The following is a 19,710-nucleotide window of genomic DNA, read 5'->3' on the forward strand; positions in this document are numbered from 1 at the left end:
AATCCCAATAGGAAGGATCTCAGTCTGGCTGGCATTAAGGCAGAGATCGTTAGAGGCACACCAGGACTGGATAGCAGAAAGGCAGTGAGGAATGGTAGAAGGAGTAGCAACAGGGTCAGATGAAAGTTAGCCATAAAAAGACCCCACATTGTCTTTATTATTATATTATTTTATTTATTTAAAGAAAATATTATCAGAGTTAAAATGCAGTCAGATGCACCCATTTGCCTCAAAAAGTACATAACCAATTAATTGAATTCTTATAAAAAGATATATATATATATATATATATATATATATATATATATATATACATACATAATAACATCATCAATACTTAGTCAGCCAATTCTATTTTCATTAAAACTTTTATCAGTGCTATAGTTAGGGTGACATTGCATCCACTGAACACTCTGCCTCTACGGTCGTTTTTATTATCCAAATTCACCTTGCTCGAAAAGAGTACAGATCTTAAACCAATCAAATTTGGGCATTCTATTATAACATGCTTCAAAGTTTCCAATGTTGGCGGTTGCTCATAGAAATGACAAAAGTTTTAAAACTTTGGAAAACCATTCTTTATACCCAAAATTTCTTTAGTAGGTATTAGGTTTAGGCTCAACCTCAGAAACGCGTTCCTACAATGCACATCTGGAAAGGCTTATACATAATTTTGAAAAATGCACAGAGATTTATTTTCATATTTTTATGTATGAGTGGGACCAGAAGGCGATGAGAACGCATCGTGTATTTTCTGTGATGTGCCCAAGGAGGACCTGAATGGTTTTGTTTTGTTTTGCCCAGCCTTCTAGTCTATTAGGAAAACCACTCCTGCCGGCCATGGATTTGTTCAGTATGAATTTGCCCTGTGCTATTTGTTATGGGCGGATTCAGTACGTGTGGTTGGGCTCTATTGTCGTCATTAAAGAATGCACTAGCTGTTCGAAAATATGTAGTGAAAACTGTTTGAAATATTGCTTTTTGTATTTTTTAAGGTTTTTATGGTTGTCATGCTTTTGGAACTTATTTGAATGATCTGTAATTAAGCTTTTATTGTAACATGCTATAACTCTTACTTTTTATTGCCTCCAGGGGGCCCACAGAACCCTTACCCATCTGCTGTCTTTAAATAAGAAGTTGTCTGGTATCAAATATGGTCCTGGAACTTTATTAATACTTTCTTAAACAATGATGTCAACAAAAAAACATAAGATGAACTGTTGGTGCCAGAACTCATTCCTCCTCTGATAGCAATGTTGGGTAGAAACAGTCAGTCCAAAAGAAGTTTTTTAGTAATTATTCAGTAAATATGCCATTTGTACTAATGCAAAAATAGAAAAGTGTTGCTTAGTAATTTTCTAAATTGCACCGGACTCTCTTAGAAACCAAAAGAGGCAGATTGGAAGCTAATCTGCTCCCTTTTGTCCTCCAGTCCCGGTCCCTACTTTACAGCTTTGCAACGATCCTAGTGACTGCACACACCAGTGCAAGCTCATTCTACTCACCCCGTGCCACGTTTACACCTAAAAAAAGCAGTTGACTAAGTACAGTGTCATTGCTGTAGAAAAGAGGTGGCATTCATTCAGAAAATGATTAGCTTTTTGGTTTAAAATAAAGATAAAATAAAGATAAAACTAAAATAAAATGTGTATAAGTCCATTAAAAATAAAATACCACCATGGGCCATAAGATGGCAGAGAGAGCCCGGATGAAAGCAGACACTGGTGTGCTAGGACTGTATTAAATATGCTTTCTTTCTCATTTGTCACTGCTACACTTCTACTTTCCAGCTCAGCGACACTTTCGGTAATGGACAAATGTTTCTGTTCTTTGGTCTGCGGAGCCAAAGATGCTCTGCACATTTTAACCACGCAGATCTCCTTTTGCACGAACGTTTTGATAGTTTACTTGGCTGTTGTCATGACATGCCCCCACAATTCCTCCCACACCCTCAAATGTTTAACAATTCCTCCCATCACCCTGAAATGTTTAACTATCTAGAATCATGCACATGTTTCTAAAGAAATCCATTTGATAAGCTGATTTAAGCATTCTACTTGCATAGTTTTGAGACACTAAAAACATAAAAGTGAGGATGAAGCTGTTAGTATTCATATTGATATTGATATTTTATTTGTATCGCGCTCGTACGCAAGTGTTCCAGAGCGCAACAAGGCAAGGGAGGGGAACAAGGGAGAACAAAACAGCGATCTTACTGGGCCCAGTGACATTGAGAATGTGCAAGTGCATGGGAGAGGGAACGGGACAAAGTGCATGGAAGGGGGTAGAAGTGGAAAGTGCTGAACAAAGGAAAAACAGATAAACAATAAATACATAAATAAATAAATAATAATAAGCAACAAACAGTTGGAGTGCAGCCAGCAAGTGGCAAGTGCTGGCTTTAAGGCAACAGACAGGGTGTATCTGGTAAGAGCAGGACAGCAGGGGGGTGGGGGCTGTGTGATTACAGATACAGACCCCAGCACCCTAGTGCAAGGGATTGCCAGGAGGCAGTGTGGGTGGGTGGCAGGGTGAACAGGTACCTGAGCCCGGAAGTCAGAGGGTAAGAAAGATGCACAGTGTCGAGAGAGAGCAGATCAGCAGGGGAGAGGAGGGGCAAAGGCAGAAGCAAAGAGGAAGGTTTTGAAGTGCTTCCGGAACCGGAGATGGTTCTGCTCAAGTTTCAGAGTGGCAGGGAGGCTGTTCCAGTGGGAGCCCCCAGACGAAAACAGAGGTATACCCCCCCAGCTCATTTCTCAGAAAAACGACTGACCCTGAGGAAGTTAGAGGAAGAGGAGTGAAGAACTTGAGAGGAGAGGTATTTACGGAGGGATAGCTGAAGGTATTTTGGACCCAGGTCCCAGAAAGCCTTGTGGACAATGCAAAGGGTTTTGAATTTAATCCATGCATCCACTGGGAGCCAGTGGAGAGATTTCAGGGCTGGAGAGATACGATCCCCGGGCTTGAGGCCAAGGACAAGTCTTGCAGTCCTGTTCTGGATAAGTTGCGAAGGGCGGAGAGTAGAGGCAGGCAGATTTAGAAAGAGGATGTTACAATAGTCCAACCTAGAGAGAACCAGGTCTCGGGAGACAGTGAGCTTCTGGGGGAAGTAGAGGAAACGCAGAGTACCTTTGAGGAGGAGCAGTAGGAAGTTTGACTTTTGAGAGACATCAGAGATGTGGGAAGAGAAGGAAAGTGTGCAATCAAAGATGACCCTGAGGTTCTTAACCTCGCAGGTGGGGGTAGGAGGAGGGCCAAAGGAGGCCAGCCAGAGAGTGCGAGGAAAGGAGGGTGAAGGTGTGCCGATGAGGAGGATGTCCGTCTTGATGGCGTTCAGGCAGAGATCTTTTGCGGCACACCAATCCTCCATGGCAGATAGGCAATCAGTGATGAGAGAAGGAGAGGCGGGGGCCGAGGGAAGCCTGAAAATGAGTTGAGTGTCGTCAGCATAGCACTGAAAATTGGAGCAGAAAATGGCAATGCAGTGGGCGAGAGTTGCCAGGTATTGGTTGAAAAGCCAGGATGAGAGTATAGACCCCTGGGGAACACCACAGGTATATGGGAGATAGATGAAAGGAAGGACCCAAGTTGGACCACTTCTACCTCTGAGGTTATGTGTGTATGTTGAGACTGGTTAGCATGATCAATTATTTTTCAACTATTTCCACCCTCACAACTAAATGAACACATCTTTCCTTCCGATCCTTATCCAAAGCCAATAGACAATTTACATTTCTATATGATCTCTTTGCATAGCCAGAAAGATTGATTTTAAAAATAAATAACACAATAATTCAAACACGGTGATAGATGTAAGGCCAGTATCAAAAACAATGAGACATACAGAAAATGTGAACACTTTCATTTAAGATATTCATGTTCATTTGAGTTTTTACTGTCCAACATTTTCCATCCATCTAAAATAGTTTATTAAGTGAATGAGTTGTTTTACATAGCATTTGCCATGTTGTTGATAACTACTAGCTCCAATTTTCCAACTATTCAGGGTTTCAGTTTGATCAAGAAGGGTGAAGATATTGCTCTGATATCATACGAGAGACCTCCATGTATCATATGAAGCAAGAATGCCCCCCTCCACCTGGTCCCCAGTTGAAAATGCAGTAGTTAAAATCTTTCTAAAGGACGAAATAAGGAATGGCATATGTTTAGTTTATATTTATGGACTGATCTTCAAATATAGGGTTATTTTAGGTGGTCTGATTGTTGTGTCTTTATTATGAGTTTGCCGGTAACCCACCTGCACTACCGGCGGGTTACCGGCAAACTCCCCTTACCGTTACTAGCGCCCGATATCCCTGTGTTACCACGATATTATGGGTGCCGGCAACGGCGGTAAGTTCCCATTCCATGGAGGCCCATAGGACTCCATGGGATGGGAGCTGCTGAATCACCCTTAACGGTGCCGGTGATTCAGTCATTTCTCGGCTGGTAGGGGCCTGTACTGACGGCAGGTCAGGCCTGCTAGTAGTTCACTGCCCCTACAGGCCTACTCGGAGTGAGCCAGTCCGGTAAAAATGCTGGAGCCAGTCGGTAGTACCTTCATTTTCTCCGGCATTGTTACCGGACCGGCTCACCCGTAATGAGGCCCATTTGTCTTGTTTGGTAATTAACGTTGCATCCTGTATATTTCTTTGTAAATATTGTCACATTTGTAATAGAATCAGTTGGTTTTGTTGCCTTCTTCAGGAAACCACATGCATGCTGTGGGAAGTGATACAGCAATGGCATTTTGGATAATATGTTGATACTTAATTCGTTTTCACATGGATTGTAAAAATCTTGCTAACATCTTTCTTATTTAGGGAATAATCTTGCCTCAGATAATCACAGGAATTGTGGCAAACATTATAAACGTGCTCATGAACTACACCTTCCTGTTTGTGCTGCATCTGGGAGTGGAGTAAGTAGACCGTGCTTATATCCTCTAAGTTAATACAAGCTTTGCAGGGTGTGTTTACGATCTGGTGGAAAAAACAGGAAGCTGTGTCTTTTTTTGTGTTTTACATGCTTCAAAAAAGAGTTGCTATATTTTAAATAAAGCGTATTTCTCCAATGCAACTCTTGTCACACTGCAAATTAAACATGAAATCTCAACACACCACTACTTCCTTAATGGGTCATTCCCAGTTTTTGTAGAATTCCCCTTTTCCTAGGTGGAAACCGTAACTCTTTTTCAAAGCTCACAAACAGGGACACATACGCATGACCACGGTTGAGACTTCTGCCGAACCCGCCACTTTACAGCTTGCAAAAGAGTGAAATGGTGCATTGAACACGACTTAGCTGAACGCGCCCATGGAAAGGAATCAGAGGAGTTAACATTACAATCATCAATGACAGTAACAGCTGTGTGAATAGTTAAATAGGACCACCACTGTATCCTGCTAAACAGACATTTTCCAACACGTCAAGCTTCCGAATGTTGAGAAATGCCAGGAATGAGGTGCTAATTCAATCTTAACTCACCCTCAATAATTCAATGGGAAGATGAACACTGACTGCAAAATACAATTGCAATCTTGCAAAGGATGTTGTCTTGAAAAGCATCTTCCATTATTACATTATTCCGTACACAAGTAATAGGATTTAACAGATACACCCTAAAACCATATCTCGCAGCCTAGGCATGAATCGCATAAGCCAAACCAATAAGCCAGTCTTCATTTGTTGTCTCCAGATGGTACGAGATCCGATGATTGAAAATAACGTGTCTGAACACAAACACAATGGCAATCATTCTCTTTTGGGTCCCTCTCAACGACTGACTTACCATGTGAATGGCCAAACACTGTTGGCATCCAACCCACACAGTCCAACGGGGATACACATCTAGGTATCACCTTTCCTCCTGACATGCCCTTCATCCCGCAAAGCAATGAAATTACCACAAAAGCTGACCCACCATTTGAATGGTGAAACTCAGAGGGCATCCCACAAACACAGTTCTAGAGGGTTAAACTTCTAGGTATCACCTTTCATCCTTACATGTCCTTCACGCTAAAAGCAATGAATAGCCAGAAAAGCACATCTCCAGCGCCACTGGCTGCACAAAATCATAGCATACCTAGAAATGGGCCAAACAATTGAACTGACCAGAGGCATGGTTCTGCTAAAATTCGACCAGAATAAGTGCTCAAGGAGCTACGTTGTTTTCCAGTGACATCTAAAAAACATTTTAAATTACACTGCATCATAAGAACACTTGGTCCCTCAGGCCTAAAATATTTGATGGTCTATCTGAAGGCCTTTTCAAACTGAAAAAAGCCTCAGATACGCGGGAGTGAACCCACTCACTCCTGTTAAGTTCTAGATCTGCCATCACAGAGGAGAGACCTTTGTGGTAATTGCAACCAATAACTGGTACAATCTGTCCAATGATGTACGAATGAAGTAGAACCACAGCAAATTTTAAGAAAAACCTGAAGTCTTTCTGTTTCTAAAATCCTTCCCAGAAAGATACCGACAAAGATAAGAGGCTCTTTAGCTACAAACTCTACCATTAGGTTGACATGCCAAGTGCAAAAGATCATAGATTATGTCTCCTGACCACCTCTTTAGCGGGTTCGTCCAGAAAATATCTGAGTGTGTAGCCAACCTAGGCTTGCTCTGAGCCCATATCCCGTGCACTTATTATGTCTTGTTGTCATTTTATCATGTTATCATTGTATATTCGTGTTCAGGCAGAACATGGATCTATCCTATCTATCCTATCTTTACTCATTTGCCCATCTTCTTCATCCCTTATACCCACGGGTTCCTCTCACCCACTCACCTATCTTTATGTTTGCTTTGGTGCTATAGTGCTTCAAAAGGAGCTTTTCAAAACAATACTTACAAAATAAAAATTAAAAATTGCTGAGTCTTTAATTGTCTTGTATGTCACTTAAATATTTCGAGAAACACGGGAAGAAGGCAACGTTAATTCCACTGAAATGCAACACTAATGCTACATGTGGTCATACTCTGAGTTCAGCACAGGACTAGAGAAGTAAGCAAAGTTTTATTCAGTGACAAAGCAAAGAATAATGTATGTATAAATGGGTATCAACTGCTTATCCCTGTTTTGGACCACCAGAAATGAGTGATGTCAAATGTGATATGTAGGTTTTGAGTGTGAATATCATGTCTAGCATGAGGCCGTGATCATGTGAGGACTTTATCATGGCGGAGGGATCCACATACAACTGTAAACCAAAGGTTAAGGTAACCTTCTTTTATGAGGAAAACCGGTAAATAAGGCATTACATTAAACTGAGGCCACAGGTGGGATTCCTAATGCTGACACAGATTGGAATGAATTTCTTAGGATAATGGTCCTCAAACCATACCTCCCCCAAGAATGACTCCTCCTTCTTGGTAGGAAAACAGTCTCTCACAGTTTTCTGGGGATCCAATGCACTACACGTCTTGTTTGGCTTCATGTAGTCGTTCTTGTTTTTCCTTTAATGCAACAGGATGTCTCAATGCTTCTCCTGGACTTCCAGCATACCAGCACCACCGCCCATGGTGCCTTGGGTCATCTGTATGGTGGTTAGAAACCAGACCCTTTAGCAAATATTAAAACACAGTGGTCTACTTTCAGTGGCGTAACTTTGCTGAAAAGGCTGAAAATTTTGGGGGGGCATGAAATCTAAATGAAAGGGGCCCCTGCCAGGTGAGTGGGACAAAATGTTGTGCCACAAAGGTTGGGGGGGGGGTGACAAACACCCTAAAGGTATGCCCATTTCTACTTTTAATGCTCCTTCCTTCACTTCTCCTCTCCGTTCTCTCTCCTCTGGTCTTAGCTATCCTTCCTTCATCTCTGCTATAGTTTCTTTCTCCTCCACTTCTGCTCCAGTGTCTCTCCTCCTTTCCTCCTTGCTGCATGACTACACAGTATTCTCCATTTCACTAACTGTACTCCTGACTCACACAGCACTAGCTAGCTATTCTCTCCTTGTATCCCTCTTCCAAATTGGGTCACTGATGATTAATTGTTCAAGTGCTCTCAGCTTTGAGGTACATATGAGCATGCTTTGGGACTGGGTATTACCATTATGGACTACAGATTGACATGGGTCAGTAGTCGGCTGATATGATAAAGCATCTGTCCTCCATCTTGGATTTAAATCACAGGTTGTTGATGCTACTGTTCTCAGTGAAGCTCTGATCTTCATCTATTCAATATTCTTGCAAAGGTTTAGGTCCCTGATAGGCCTCATTCAGCGCTGGTGAGTCTGCCCGAGGTAGCGCAATGCTGCACGAGTACCCTTCACCAAAATTGTCATGGATTACTACTTTGGCGGCTCAGTGAACCATACAATTATTTACTAAAACTCTGGCCTGTTACCCACAAAACTACAAGTTCCCATAGCTTTGATAAGTATTAATCCGGAGTGGTCTTGTTGCAGAGAGATAGATTCATCCTAGAAGCCAATTTGTGGTCCATATAGTTTCCTACGGCCCCGCTATCGATGTATGCCCTTACTGCGTGTATACGTGATAGCTGCCTTGGGTCAATAAGAACCATTGGTATGATTAGGTGCGAGGTCTGTGTGTCCTTCTTCAAGCTCGGCAAGCGGACCTCTACACTTGTCGTACCATACAATTATTTGCCAAAACTCTGGCCTGTTACCCACAAAACTACAAGTTCCCATAGCTTTGATAAGTATTAGGGCCTGCATGGCTGGGAAGAAGAATCTGGCTCGCCATGAAACGACAACTTCCCACACCTCCAAGGAGTATTAGGACCCGTAGGTATAAGTAATCAACTGTGCTCTGCATGAGATGACGTCTTCCCATACCTCAGAGTAGCATTACGACCAACAGAGCTTGGGGAAAACAGGCTAGGAATGCAATGGAGAGCCAGAGAGATCTGCTCTATACCCCCTACACCCATCCAGCACCTGCATCATGGCCCACCCAGTCTTATCCTATAGCCTCAAACATGGGTCTTAGTCACATACCTCCCATGCTTTCCCGAAGGCTTTCCTCATCTCCGGTTGTTCCTGGCATGCTGGAAAGATTTTCAGGAGCTCCCCTTTCCTAGAGCTGCACAGGGAGATTTTCAGCAACTTCTGTATAATGCTATAGGCTGTTCAACACGCACATCTTGAGGGTGGTTTTGTCCCAGTGATGGTGTGACAAAACAGGGACAGTGGTTTGTTCCTTTCTTGGACCTAGTCCATCCAGTTTTAAAGGGTTGTAAGGTCAGTGCCTAGGATTAGTTGTTCAACCAAACCCAACATTTCAAGCTTCTTCGAAGTTAATTGTTTCGCCTTGCACCTGGTCTTCTACGTGTGTCTTTGGTTAGTATTGGGGACAACAGGACTGGATTAAAACGAAGTCAGGGATGGACTTGAAAACCTGGACCATTGATTGTTCACTCCTTTTGGGATCTGCATCATGATGCCAGTGTCATGATGCCTACCCCCAGGCATCTGGATCAAGCCCATCAGCCTCGGGATCAGGCATCAAGACATTTATTAAAACCTCAGCAGCCCCGGCTAGGGGCTATCCGGGTTCAGTCCTGGCGCCTTAGGTTCCAGGCTCATAGTAGAAATCAGTCCTGGAGCCTAAGGCGCCAGGCTCATAGTCATTACTTACCTCAGGCAGACCATGCTGCAAATGACTCCAATCCAACGTGAAGCCTGGAAGGGACTATTTTACTACAGGGACTATTTTTTACTCAGGTGTGGTTCTAGGGACTTCTTACTTGGGACTACTTTTGAAGCTATTTAAACCACGCCCGACCAGCAACACACGCTTCGCGTTATTCTGCATCCAGCAGCGTAACGCTCACCGTGCCTGCAAGTCAGCATCCAGACCTCTGCCACGCCCGTCCTGAATCCGGAGCTCCTAGAGAAGAAGGAAAGCAGAAGGCAAGGTTAGAAAACGAACTTTATTCCAGTTTCTCACCTGATTCCGGAACCATCACGCCTCAGCACCTGGAAAGGACATTCTTTCTACACGCATCGCATCGCCAGCTGCAGCGCCACGCCATACTCACCAGTCCTCACAGCACCTTGCGATCCGGCGCTGCCTCCATCATTTCTTCGCCGGGCTCCGGCATCTGGGGACAAAAGAAATAACCAGGTGAGCCGAGAGAGCCAACAAATACAATCTCTCTTACCACCATAGACTTACCTGATTTACCACCGGAGGCATTATTCTTTAACTCTCCACCTCTTCAAACGGCGCATCTGAAAACGGAAAGAAAACAACACGTTAAATACATGCATTATTTACCGGACAGCATCGGGTAATACAGACTCTTACCTGAATGCCATCTACCGCCACGAGACCATCTTTTCTCGAACTCCACTACAAGATAAGAAAGGAATGGGACAAGATTGAACATCGGACATATTGAACTCTATGAACTCTATACTTACTGGTCTTTGCCAAGAACCTCAGAGTCAACTCTCGTCCGGAACTCCCCCAACACCTTCTAACCAGTGAAGCAACTGGTATCTACGCGCCCCTGCAATCCACGCAGGATGGAGAGCTCATCTTTCAAGAATATAAGGTGAGAGTACTGGAAGGGGATTTCAGAGGTGATTAGTGGGGAGAGCAGGGAGGTACCATCACTAGAATCCACGGGTGGCTAAATTCCTCTCTCCACTTGCAGGAGAATCCTTTTACGGGTCACGCAGACGAGATTAGGAGGGCCAGTCCAGTCTGTCATCTCTGCACTATGCATCACATTGGTGGAGACCGCAGCAGTCCGGATCCGACCAACGCCCCTGTGGGAGCCAGGTGAGCGTAACAGAACGCGAAGCCTCTCTACAAACACCCACCCGGGCGCCATGGAAACCTCAGAAACCGACCAACTAGCCCAATTGTTAGGGGAATTTAGGGCTGAAGTGCACTCCGCGCGCCAAGAAACTAATGCCCCCAGGAGGGAACTGATCATGTCAAAGGAGTGCACTGATGATCTTGCTAGACAACTGCTGCAAAACCAAGCTGGGCAAACACCGCTACCTGGACTCGGGGGGAATCCAACTCCTGTTTCATCGAGCAATCCTGTGCAAGTGGTTCTACCAGGGAGCATTCCTTTAGCTCCACCCGAACGTTTTGCTGGGGACCCGAAAAGGTTCGCCGTGTTCATGAACCAATGCCGCTTGCACTTTCTATGCAGACCTGGGGCTTTCCCAAATGATCAAGCTAAAGTAGCCTTTGTACTATCATACCTTAGTGGTAGAGCAGCGGATTGGTCAATTGCACTAGTCAACCAGGATGACCCTCTTCTTCGGGAATTTCAGGGTTTTCAATTGAGCATGGAAAAACTATTTGCCAGACATTCACAAGGACAGGCCCTGGATAACGAACTTTTATCGCTATGACAAGGTAATCAGGATCTGCTAACCTATATCGCAACCTTCAATAGGTTAGTGGTGGAAACCGGGTGGCCAGAAGAAAAACGTGTCACATTATTTCATCGTGGACTTCGGGGTGAACTCAAAGATGTCTTGGCCCAAGTTGTGAACCCACCTCAGGATTGCGCAGAATATATAGACTTAGTGGTCCAGTTAGACCACCGACTTCAGAATAGAAAGGCTGATCGAGCTAAGTTCGAGAATCGGGTATTGGTTAAATCTAATGTTAACCCCAAAGGAACTGATACATCAGAACCTATGCAGATTGGAGGGGTTAAGGGACCCCTAGCTCAAAAGGAAAGAGAAAGGAGACGGCAGATGCAATTGTATCTGTACTGTGGGGCCTCAGGGTATTTTCTACGGGATTGCCCTATAAAACCATCCAAAAAAGCAGTTGGAGTGGCTGTTAAAAATCAAACAGAGCCTGACTCGGGGAAACGACCACGCTCGGCAAGCGGACCTCTACGCTTGTCGGGCATGGTCGTTTCCCCGAGTCAGGCTCTGTTTGATTTTTATGGTTAGAAGGCATTGGGGGAGTTCCGGACGAGAGTTGACTCTGAGGTTCTTGGCAAAGACCAGTAAGTATAGAGTTCATAGAGTTCAATATGTCCGATGTTCACTCTTGTCCCATTCCTTTCTTATCTTGTAGTGGAGTTCGAGAAAAGATGGTCTCGTGGCGGTAGATGGCATTCAGGTAAGAGTCTGTATTACCCGATGCTGTCTGGTAAATAATGCATGTATTTAACGTGTTGTTTTCTCTCCGTTTTCAGATGCAGCGTTTGAAGAGGTGGAGAGTTAAAGAATAATGCCTCCAGTGGTAAATCAGGTAAGTCTATGGTAGTAAGAGAGATTGTATTTGTTGGCTCTCTCGGCTCACCTGCTTATTTCTTTTGTCCCCAGATGCCGGAGCCCGGCGAAGAAATGATGGAGGCAGCGCCGGATCGTAAGGTGCTGTGAGGACTGGTGAGTATGGCGTGGCGCTGCAGCTGGCGATGCGACGCATGTAGAAAGAATGTCCTTTCCAGGTGCTGAGACGTGATGGTTCCGGAATCAGGTGAGAAACTGGAATAAAGTTTGTTTTCTAACCTTGCCTTCTGCTTTCCTTCTTCTCTAGGAGCTCCGGATTCAGGACGGGCATGGCAGAGGTCTGGATGCTGACTTGCAGGCACGGTGAGCGTTACGCTGCTGGATGCAGAATAACGCGAAGCGTGTGTTGCTGGTCGGGCGTGGTTTAAATAGCTTCAAAAGTAGTCCCAGGTAAGAAGTCCCTAGAACCACACCCGAGTTAAAAAATAGTCCCCGTAGTAAAATAGTCCCTTCCAGGCTTCACGTTGGATTGGAGTCATTTGCAGCATGGTCTGCCTGAGGTAAGTAATGACTATGAGCCTGGCGCCTTAGGCTCCAGGACTGATTTGTACTATGAGCCTGGTGCCTAAGGCGCCAGGACTGAACCCGGATAGCCCCTAGCCGGGGCTGCTGAGGTTTTAATAAATGTCTTGATGCCTGATCCCGAGGCTGATGGGCTTGATCCAGATGCCTGGGGGTAGGCATCATGACACTGGCATCATGATGCAGATCCCAAAAGGAGTGAACAATCGATGGTCCAGGTTTTCAAGTCCATCCCTGACTTCGTTTTAACCCAGTCCTGTTGTCCCCAATACTAACCAAAGACACACGTAGAAGACCAGGTGCAAGGCGAAACAATTAACTTCAAAGAAGCTTGAAATGTTGGGTTTGGTTGAACAACTAATCCTAGGCACTGACCTTACAACCCTTTAAAACTGGATGGACTAGGTCCAAGAAAGGAACAAACCACTGTCCCTGTTTTGTCACACCATCACTGGGACAAAACCACCCTCAAGATGTGCGTGTTGAACGGCCTATAGCATTATACAGAAGTTGCTGAAAATCTCCCTGTGCAGCTCTAGGAAAGGGGAGCTCCTGAAAATCTTTCCAGCATGCCAGGAACAACCGGAGACGAGGAAAGCCTTCGGGAAAGCATGGGAGGTATGTGACGAAGACCCATGTTTGAGGCTATAGGATAAGACTGGGTGGGCCATGATGCAGGTGCTGGATGGGTGTAGGGGGTATAGAGCAGATCTCTCCATTGCATTCCTAGCCAGTTTTTCACATGCTCTGTTGGTCGTAATGCTACTCTGAGGTATGGGAAGACGTCATCTCATGCAGAGCACAGTTGATTACTTATACCTACGGGTCCTAATACTCCTTGGAGGTGTGGGAAGTTGTCGTTTCATGGCGAGCCAGATTCTTCTTCCCAGCCATGCAGGCCCTAATACTTATCAAAGCTATGGGAACTTGTAGTTTTGTGGGTAACAGGCCAGAGTTTTGGCAAATAATTGTATGGTACGACAAGTGTAGAGGTCCGCTTGCCGAGCTTGAAGAAGGACACACAGACCTTGCACCTAATCATACCAATGGTTCTTATTGACCCAAGGCAGCTATCACGTATACACGCAGTAAGGGCATACATCGATAGCGGGGCCGTAGGAAACTATTTGGACCACAAATTGGCTTCTAGGATGAATCTACCTCTCTGCAACAAGACCACTCCCGATGTCATCACCACAGTCCACGGAACTGAAATTGCTTCTGGGCCTGTAACTCATTCCACTACAGAGATGACATTGCTGGGTCAAGATGGGCATCAAGAGACTATTGTGTTTGATTTAATCAAAGCCCCGCAGTTCCAAATAATACTTGGGATACCTTGGTTGGAAACACATAATCCTTGTATTGATTAGCGAGAGAAGAGAATAACCTTCCCGGATTGTGCGCACACCTGTTACCCGGGAAAAACCTTGAACAAAGGCCTGGCCACAGTCACTGACCCAGTCGTGCCGTTACCTCAGGAATACCCAGAATTCCAGGATGTTTTTCAAAAAGAACAGGCAAACACCTTACCGCCTCACAGATCATACGATTGTCAAATCGACCTCATACCCGGTGCACAACCTCCATGCAGTAGGATCTACGCCCTTACGGAACCTGAAAACCTACACCTACGACAATACTTGGATCAATACCTCGCTGACGGCTTCATTCGACCATCCAAGTCCCCTGCATCCTCAGCTTTATTCTTCGTACCTAAAAAGGAAGGTGACCTCAGAACGTGTATAGACTACCGCGCATTAAATCAGATTATGGTGAAGAACCGATACCCATTACCTCTGATCCCCGAATTACTAGACCAAGTAAAGGATGCTTGCATCTACACTATAGTAGATCTCCGAGGGGCATATCATCTGGTACGTGTAAAAAAGGGGGACGAATGGAAAACTGCCTTTCGTACCAAGTACGGATTATTCGAATATCAGGTGATGCCCTTCGGGTTGTGCAATGCACCAGCAGCCTTCCAGTATTTTATGAACCATGTCCTTCTTGAACTCATTGACGTCTGTGTCGTCGTATACATCGACGACATTCTAGTATACTCCTCCTCGGAATCAGACCATGTTAAGCACGTTCGTGCAGTCCTCGAGAAACTATGTCAGCACAAGTTATATGCAAAATTGGAAAAATGTGTTTTTCGTGCTACAGAAGTTGAATTCCTTGGATTTATCCTGACTCCAAAAGGAGTCCGAATGGACTCTCGAAAGGTGGATGCAATTCTCAAATGGCCATCACCCAGTTCAGTTAAAGGGGTACAAAGCATGCTTGGATTTGCTAATTTCTATCGCAGATTTATTCCTGACTTCTCACATGTCGTACACCCCAACACAGTACTTTTGCGAAAAAGCAAACGCTTCTTGTGGATGCAGGAGTCTGAAAAGGCCTTCCAAGAGCTGAAATTGAAATTCACGTCGGCACCTGTCTTGAAGCATCCACGCCCCGAGCTCCCATATGTAGTCGAAACTGATGCATCCAGTTTAGCCATGGGAGCTGTCCTGTCCCAGAAGGATCCGGAAACCGGTCAACTTCATCCAGTAGCATTTTGGTCCAGGAAGTTTTCAGCCCCCAAGTTAAACCATGTGGTTGGCGATAAAGAATTGTTAGCCATCAAATCCGCCTTCAAGGCTTGGCGGCATTATCTTCTCGGTGCAAGGCACACCATTACTGTAATCACCGATCATAGGAACCTGCAGTATTTAAAGACAGCCAAGGCCCAATCATCGCATCAACTTCGATGGGCATTATTCCTGGCCGAATTTGATTTTGTGATCACTTATCGACCAGGATGCAAGAATGGTAAGGCAGATGCCTTGTCTCGAATAGGGATGGGAGAAGCATATTCGAACCCAGAGCCGGTGCCTATAATTCCAGAGCAAAGAATTCTTGGTATAACTACTCAACAGACTCTAGAAGATATTCATTTCAAAATCCAAGAACTTTTTGATTCAGCAGCCCTGCAAGTTTGGGTAAAAAAGGGCCATGATTATTCAGTCATCAATGACTTACCTTACTATCAAGGGCGTCTATTTCTACCACTCAAGGAACTACAAGAACTAGTCATCTCCAATTACCATGATGCTCTGATGGAAGGACACCCAGGTATTGCAAAGACTGAAGCTAAAATTAAAAGACAATTCTGGTGGCCCACCTGGCGAAAAGATGTAAAATCATTTGTGCTGTCTTGTGGTATCTGCGCCCAAAACAAGTCAAAAGAAAAAACCAGCCGGTCTTTTACAACCTTTGGATATTCCACCCGCACCCTGGCACACCTTGTCATTAGACTTTATTACAGATCTACCTCCGTGTAATGGGTTTAACACCATTCTGGTTATTGTTGATCTTTTTTCCAAGATGGCCTACTTCATTCCTTTAAAGGGATTACCTTCTGCTTCAATTTTGGCCAAAGAATTTCTTGAAAACATTGTTCGAATACATGGATTTCCTTCTGTGTTGGTCTCTGACCGAGGTAGTTAATTCATTTTGTAATTTTGGAAGAAATGTTGCCAATTGGCGCAAATCGACGTGAGGTTATCAACCAGTCACCATCCCCAGACCAATGGTCAAACGGAGAGGACCAACCAGACTCTTGAACAATACCTACGTTGCATGCTACACCAGACCGAAAACAATTGGAAGGGAATTTTATGGATTGCTGAATATGCATACAATAACTCAGTACATTCAGGAACCGGACAAAGCCCCTTGTATACCATGTATGGACATCATCCTTGAACCTCAGAACTCGATTCGCCCCAGCACTTAGAAATGCCGGCAGTGACCCATCTGCACTCTACTATTACACAGGCCTTTAAGGAGGCAACTGAACATTTGAAACAAGCAAAAGAGAAATACAAGAAAAATGCTGATCAACATAGAAGTGACTCTCCCCAATACCAGATTGGAGATCAAGTTTGGCTGGCTACGAAACACATACCTCTAAAAGGAACTCGAACCTTTAATCCTAGATATTTGGGACCTTACACCATTAAGGCGATTATCAACCCGGTGGCAGTCAAATTAGAACTACCCTCTAATATGCAGATCCATCCTGTCTTTCATGTTTCACTTCTAAAACCAGTTCAACCCGGAACAAGATTAACCAAACCACCTGACCCCATCCTGATAGATGGAGAACCTGAATTCGAGGTAAAAAATATCCTGGACTCTAAGATGGTTAAATCAAAACTCTTTTATTTAATCGATTGGAAAGGTTACGGACCACAAAGAAAGGTCATGGGAGCCCAGTGACCACGTGCATGCACCTCGGTTGGTGAAAAGATTCCATCGGAACTTCCCAGACAAACCAGGGCCCAGGGGAAGAACAACTTTAGGAGGGGCCTTGTGGGGGGGGGTGCTGTCATGATGCCTACCCCCAGGCATCTGGACCAAGCCCATCAGCCTTGGGAGCAGGCAGGGGCTATCTGGGTTCAGTCCTGGCGCCTTAGGCGCCAGGCTCATATTAGAAATCAGTCCTGGCGCCTAAGGCGCCAGGCTTTTAGTCATTACTTACCTCAGGCAGACCGTGCTGCAAATTACTCCAATCCAACGTGAAGCCTGGAAGGGACTATTTTACTACAGGGACTATTTTTTACTCGGGTGTGGTTCTAGGGACTTCTTACCTGGGACTACTTTTGAAGCTATTTAAACCACGCCCGACCAGCAACACACGCTTCGCGTTATTCTGCATCCAGCAGCGTAACGCTCACCGTGCCTGCAAGTCAGCATCCAGACCTCTGCCACGCCTGTCCTGAATCCGGAGCTCCTAGAGAAGAAGGAAAGCAGAAGGCAAGGTTAGAAAACAAACTTTATTCCAGTTTCTCACCTGATTCCGGAACCATCACGTCTCAGCACCTGGAAAGGACATTCTTTGTACACGCGTTGCATCACCAGCTGCAGCGCCACGCCATACTCACCAGTCCTCACAGCACCTTACGATCCGGCGCTGCCTCCATCATTTCTTCGCCGGGCTCCGGCATCTGGGGACAAAAGAAATAACCAGGTGAGCCGAGAGAGCCAACAAATACAATCGCTCTTACCACCATAGACTTACCTGATTTACCACCGGAGGCATTATTCTTTAACTCTCCACCTCTTCAAACGCCGCATCTGAAAACGGAGAGAAAACAACACGTTAAATACATGCATTATTTACCGGACAGCATCGGGTAATACAGACTCTTACCTGAATGCCATCTACCGCCACGAGACCATCTTTTCTCGTACTCCACTGCAAGATAAGAAAGGAATGGGACAAGAGTGAACATCGGACATATTGAACTCTATGAACTCTATACTTACTGGTCTTTGCCAAGAACCTCAGAATCAACTCTCGTCCAGAACTCCCCCAACGCCTTCTAACCAGTGAAGCAACTGGTATCTACACGCCCCTGCAATCCACGCAGGATGGAGAGCTCATCTTTCAAGAATATAAGGTGAGAGTACTGGAAGTTGAGGTGATTAGTGGTGAGAGCAGGGAGGTGCCATCACTAGAATCCACAGGTGGCTAAATTCCTTTCTCCACTTCAGGAGAATCCTTCTACGGGTCAAGCAGACGAGATTAGGAGGGCCAGTCCAGTCTGTCATCTCTGCACTTCGCATCACATTGGTGGAGACCGCAGAAGTCCGGGTTCGACCGACGCCCCTGTGGGAGCCAGGTGAGCGTAACAGCCAGTGGTGATCTTAAGCCTTCAGTCCTCTTCTCAAACATCTGACTTTATCATGGCTCCCAATCACAATTCTGAAATTCCAATGCTTGCCCTGTTGAGTAAGTTGGAGACTGGCTTGTTTGAGGGGGAATCAACACTGGTGCTGATACTTCCAATTTATAGGATTCTACCTGATGAGTTGGTGATCGTGGTCATTAGGTCGAGCTATACCATGAGGAAGTTAGGGTCATCACTGAGAGGGCTGCACGTCTGCAGGTTATAATCATTGAAACATTTTTGAGTCTGTACTCTATATTACCTGTGACACTCAAGTTGCATAAGTAATTGATAGTGAGATGTTCTAGGGTTTTAAATGTTCCACTTTCATTGTTGTTGCATTTGTTGTCTTCCAGTTGGATCCAGGTAATGTCCTCACCTGGTTTGTTTGTTCGATTTTAAACTTGAATTCTAAATTTGTTATGGACCTTTGTGTCTAGTATGCTAGGTTAGTTGGCAGGAACCATGTTTCAGTGATGCCATGTCACACATATGAAATTGTATATGTCACAACATATAATATGACAAATGTCCGACATACTAAATGACATGTCATGACAAAGGGCACGTTATATGATCAGACATATCAAGGCATATCCCGAAAAATGTCATAACATCTGGCACAATGCATGCAACGACATATGTCAAGATATATGTCATGACATATGACAAGATATATGACATTGCATATAAGGAGGGCACAACTTAAAATGCATATTAACATATAGCATGACTTATGACTGACTTACTGTTACATGACCTATATCACAACTTATTGCACAACATATGACAGACCATTTCACAATATATAAAACAAATGCCATGACACAAGCCATAACATATGCCATGACATATGACATGGTATAGGTCACAACATATGATATTACAGAATATCATGACACATAAAATGAAATATACCATGAAATATGATATGATAAATTATATCTTATGATCCAACATTGCACAAAGCAAATGACCCTACATATGACATAATATATATCACAACATACGTTATGACATACTCATGGCAGGTGACATGACACAACATATAATGCAACATATGGCACAACACATGGCCTGACATGTCATGACATGTGACACAGCCTACAGCATAACATGTGGAATGACATGTGACACAAAATATGGAATTACATATGACACAACATATGTGATTACATATCATACAAATGTCACAACATCTGCCATGCCCTATATCATGG

At 44.5% G+C, this 19,710-nt stretch overlaps 1 protein-coding gene across 1 annotated transcript in view; it reads left to right on the top strand.

The window, feature by feature from the left end:
* The window catches only part of LOC138488296 (multidrug and toxin extrusion protein 1-like), a 419,915-nt gene that overhangs the window by 252,564 nt on the left and 147,641 nt on the right, over window positions 1–19,710 (top strand). The window contains exon 7 of the mRNA XM_069615179.1: window positions 4,824–4,921. Coding sequence (XP_069471280.1) covers window positions 4,824–4,921 — 98 coding nt within the window. The remainder of the gene's footprint in view (window positions 1–4,823; window positions 4,922–19,710) is intronic.

Source organism: Ambystoma mexicanum, chromosome 9, assembly GCF_040938575.1.
Source record: "Ambystoma mexicanum isolate Mex_15411 chromosome 9, UKY_AmexF1_1, whole genome shotgun sequence".
In the NCBI taxonomy this organism is placed as follows: domain Eukaryota; kingdom Metazoa; phylum Chordata; class Amphibia; order Caudata; family Ambystomatidae; genus Ambystoma; species Ambystoma mexicanum.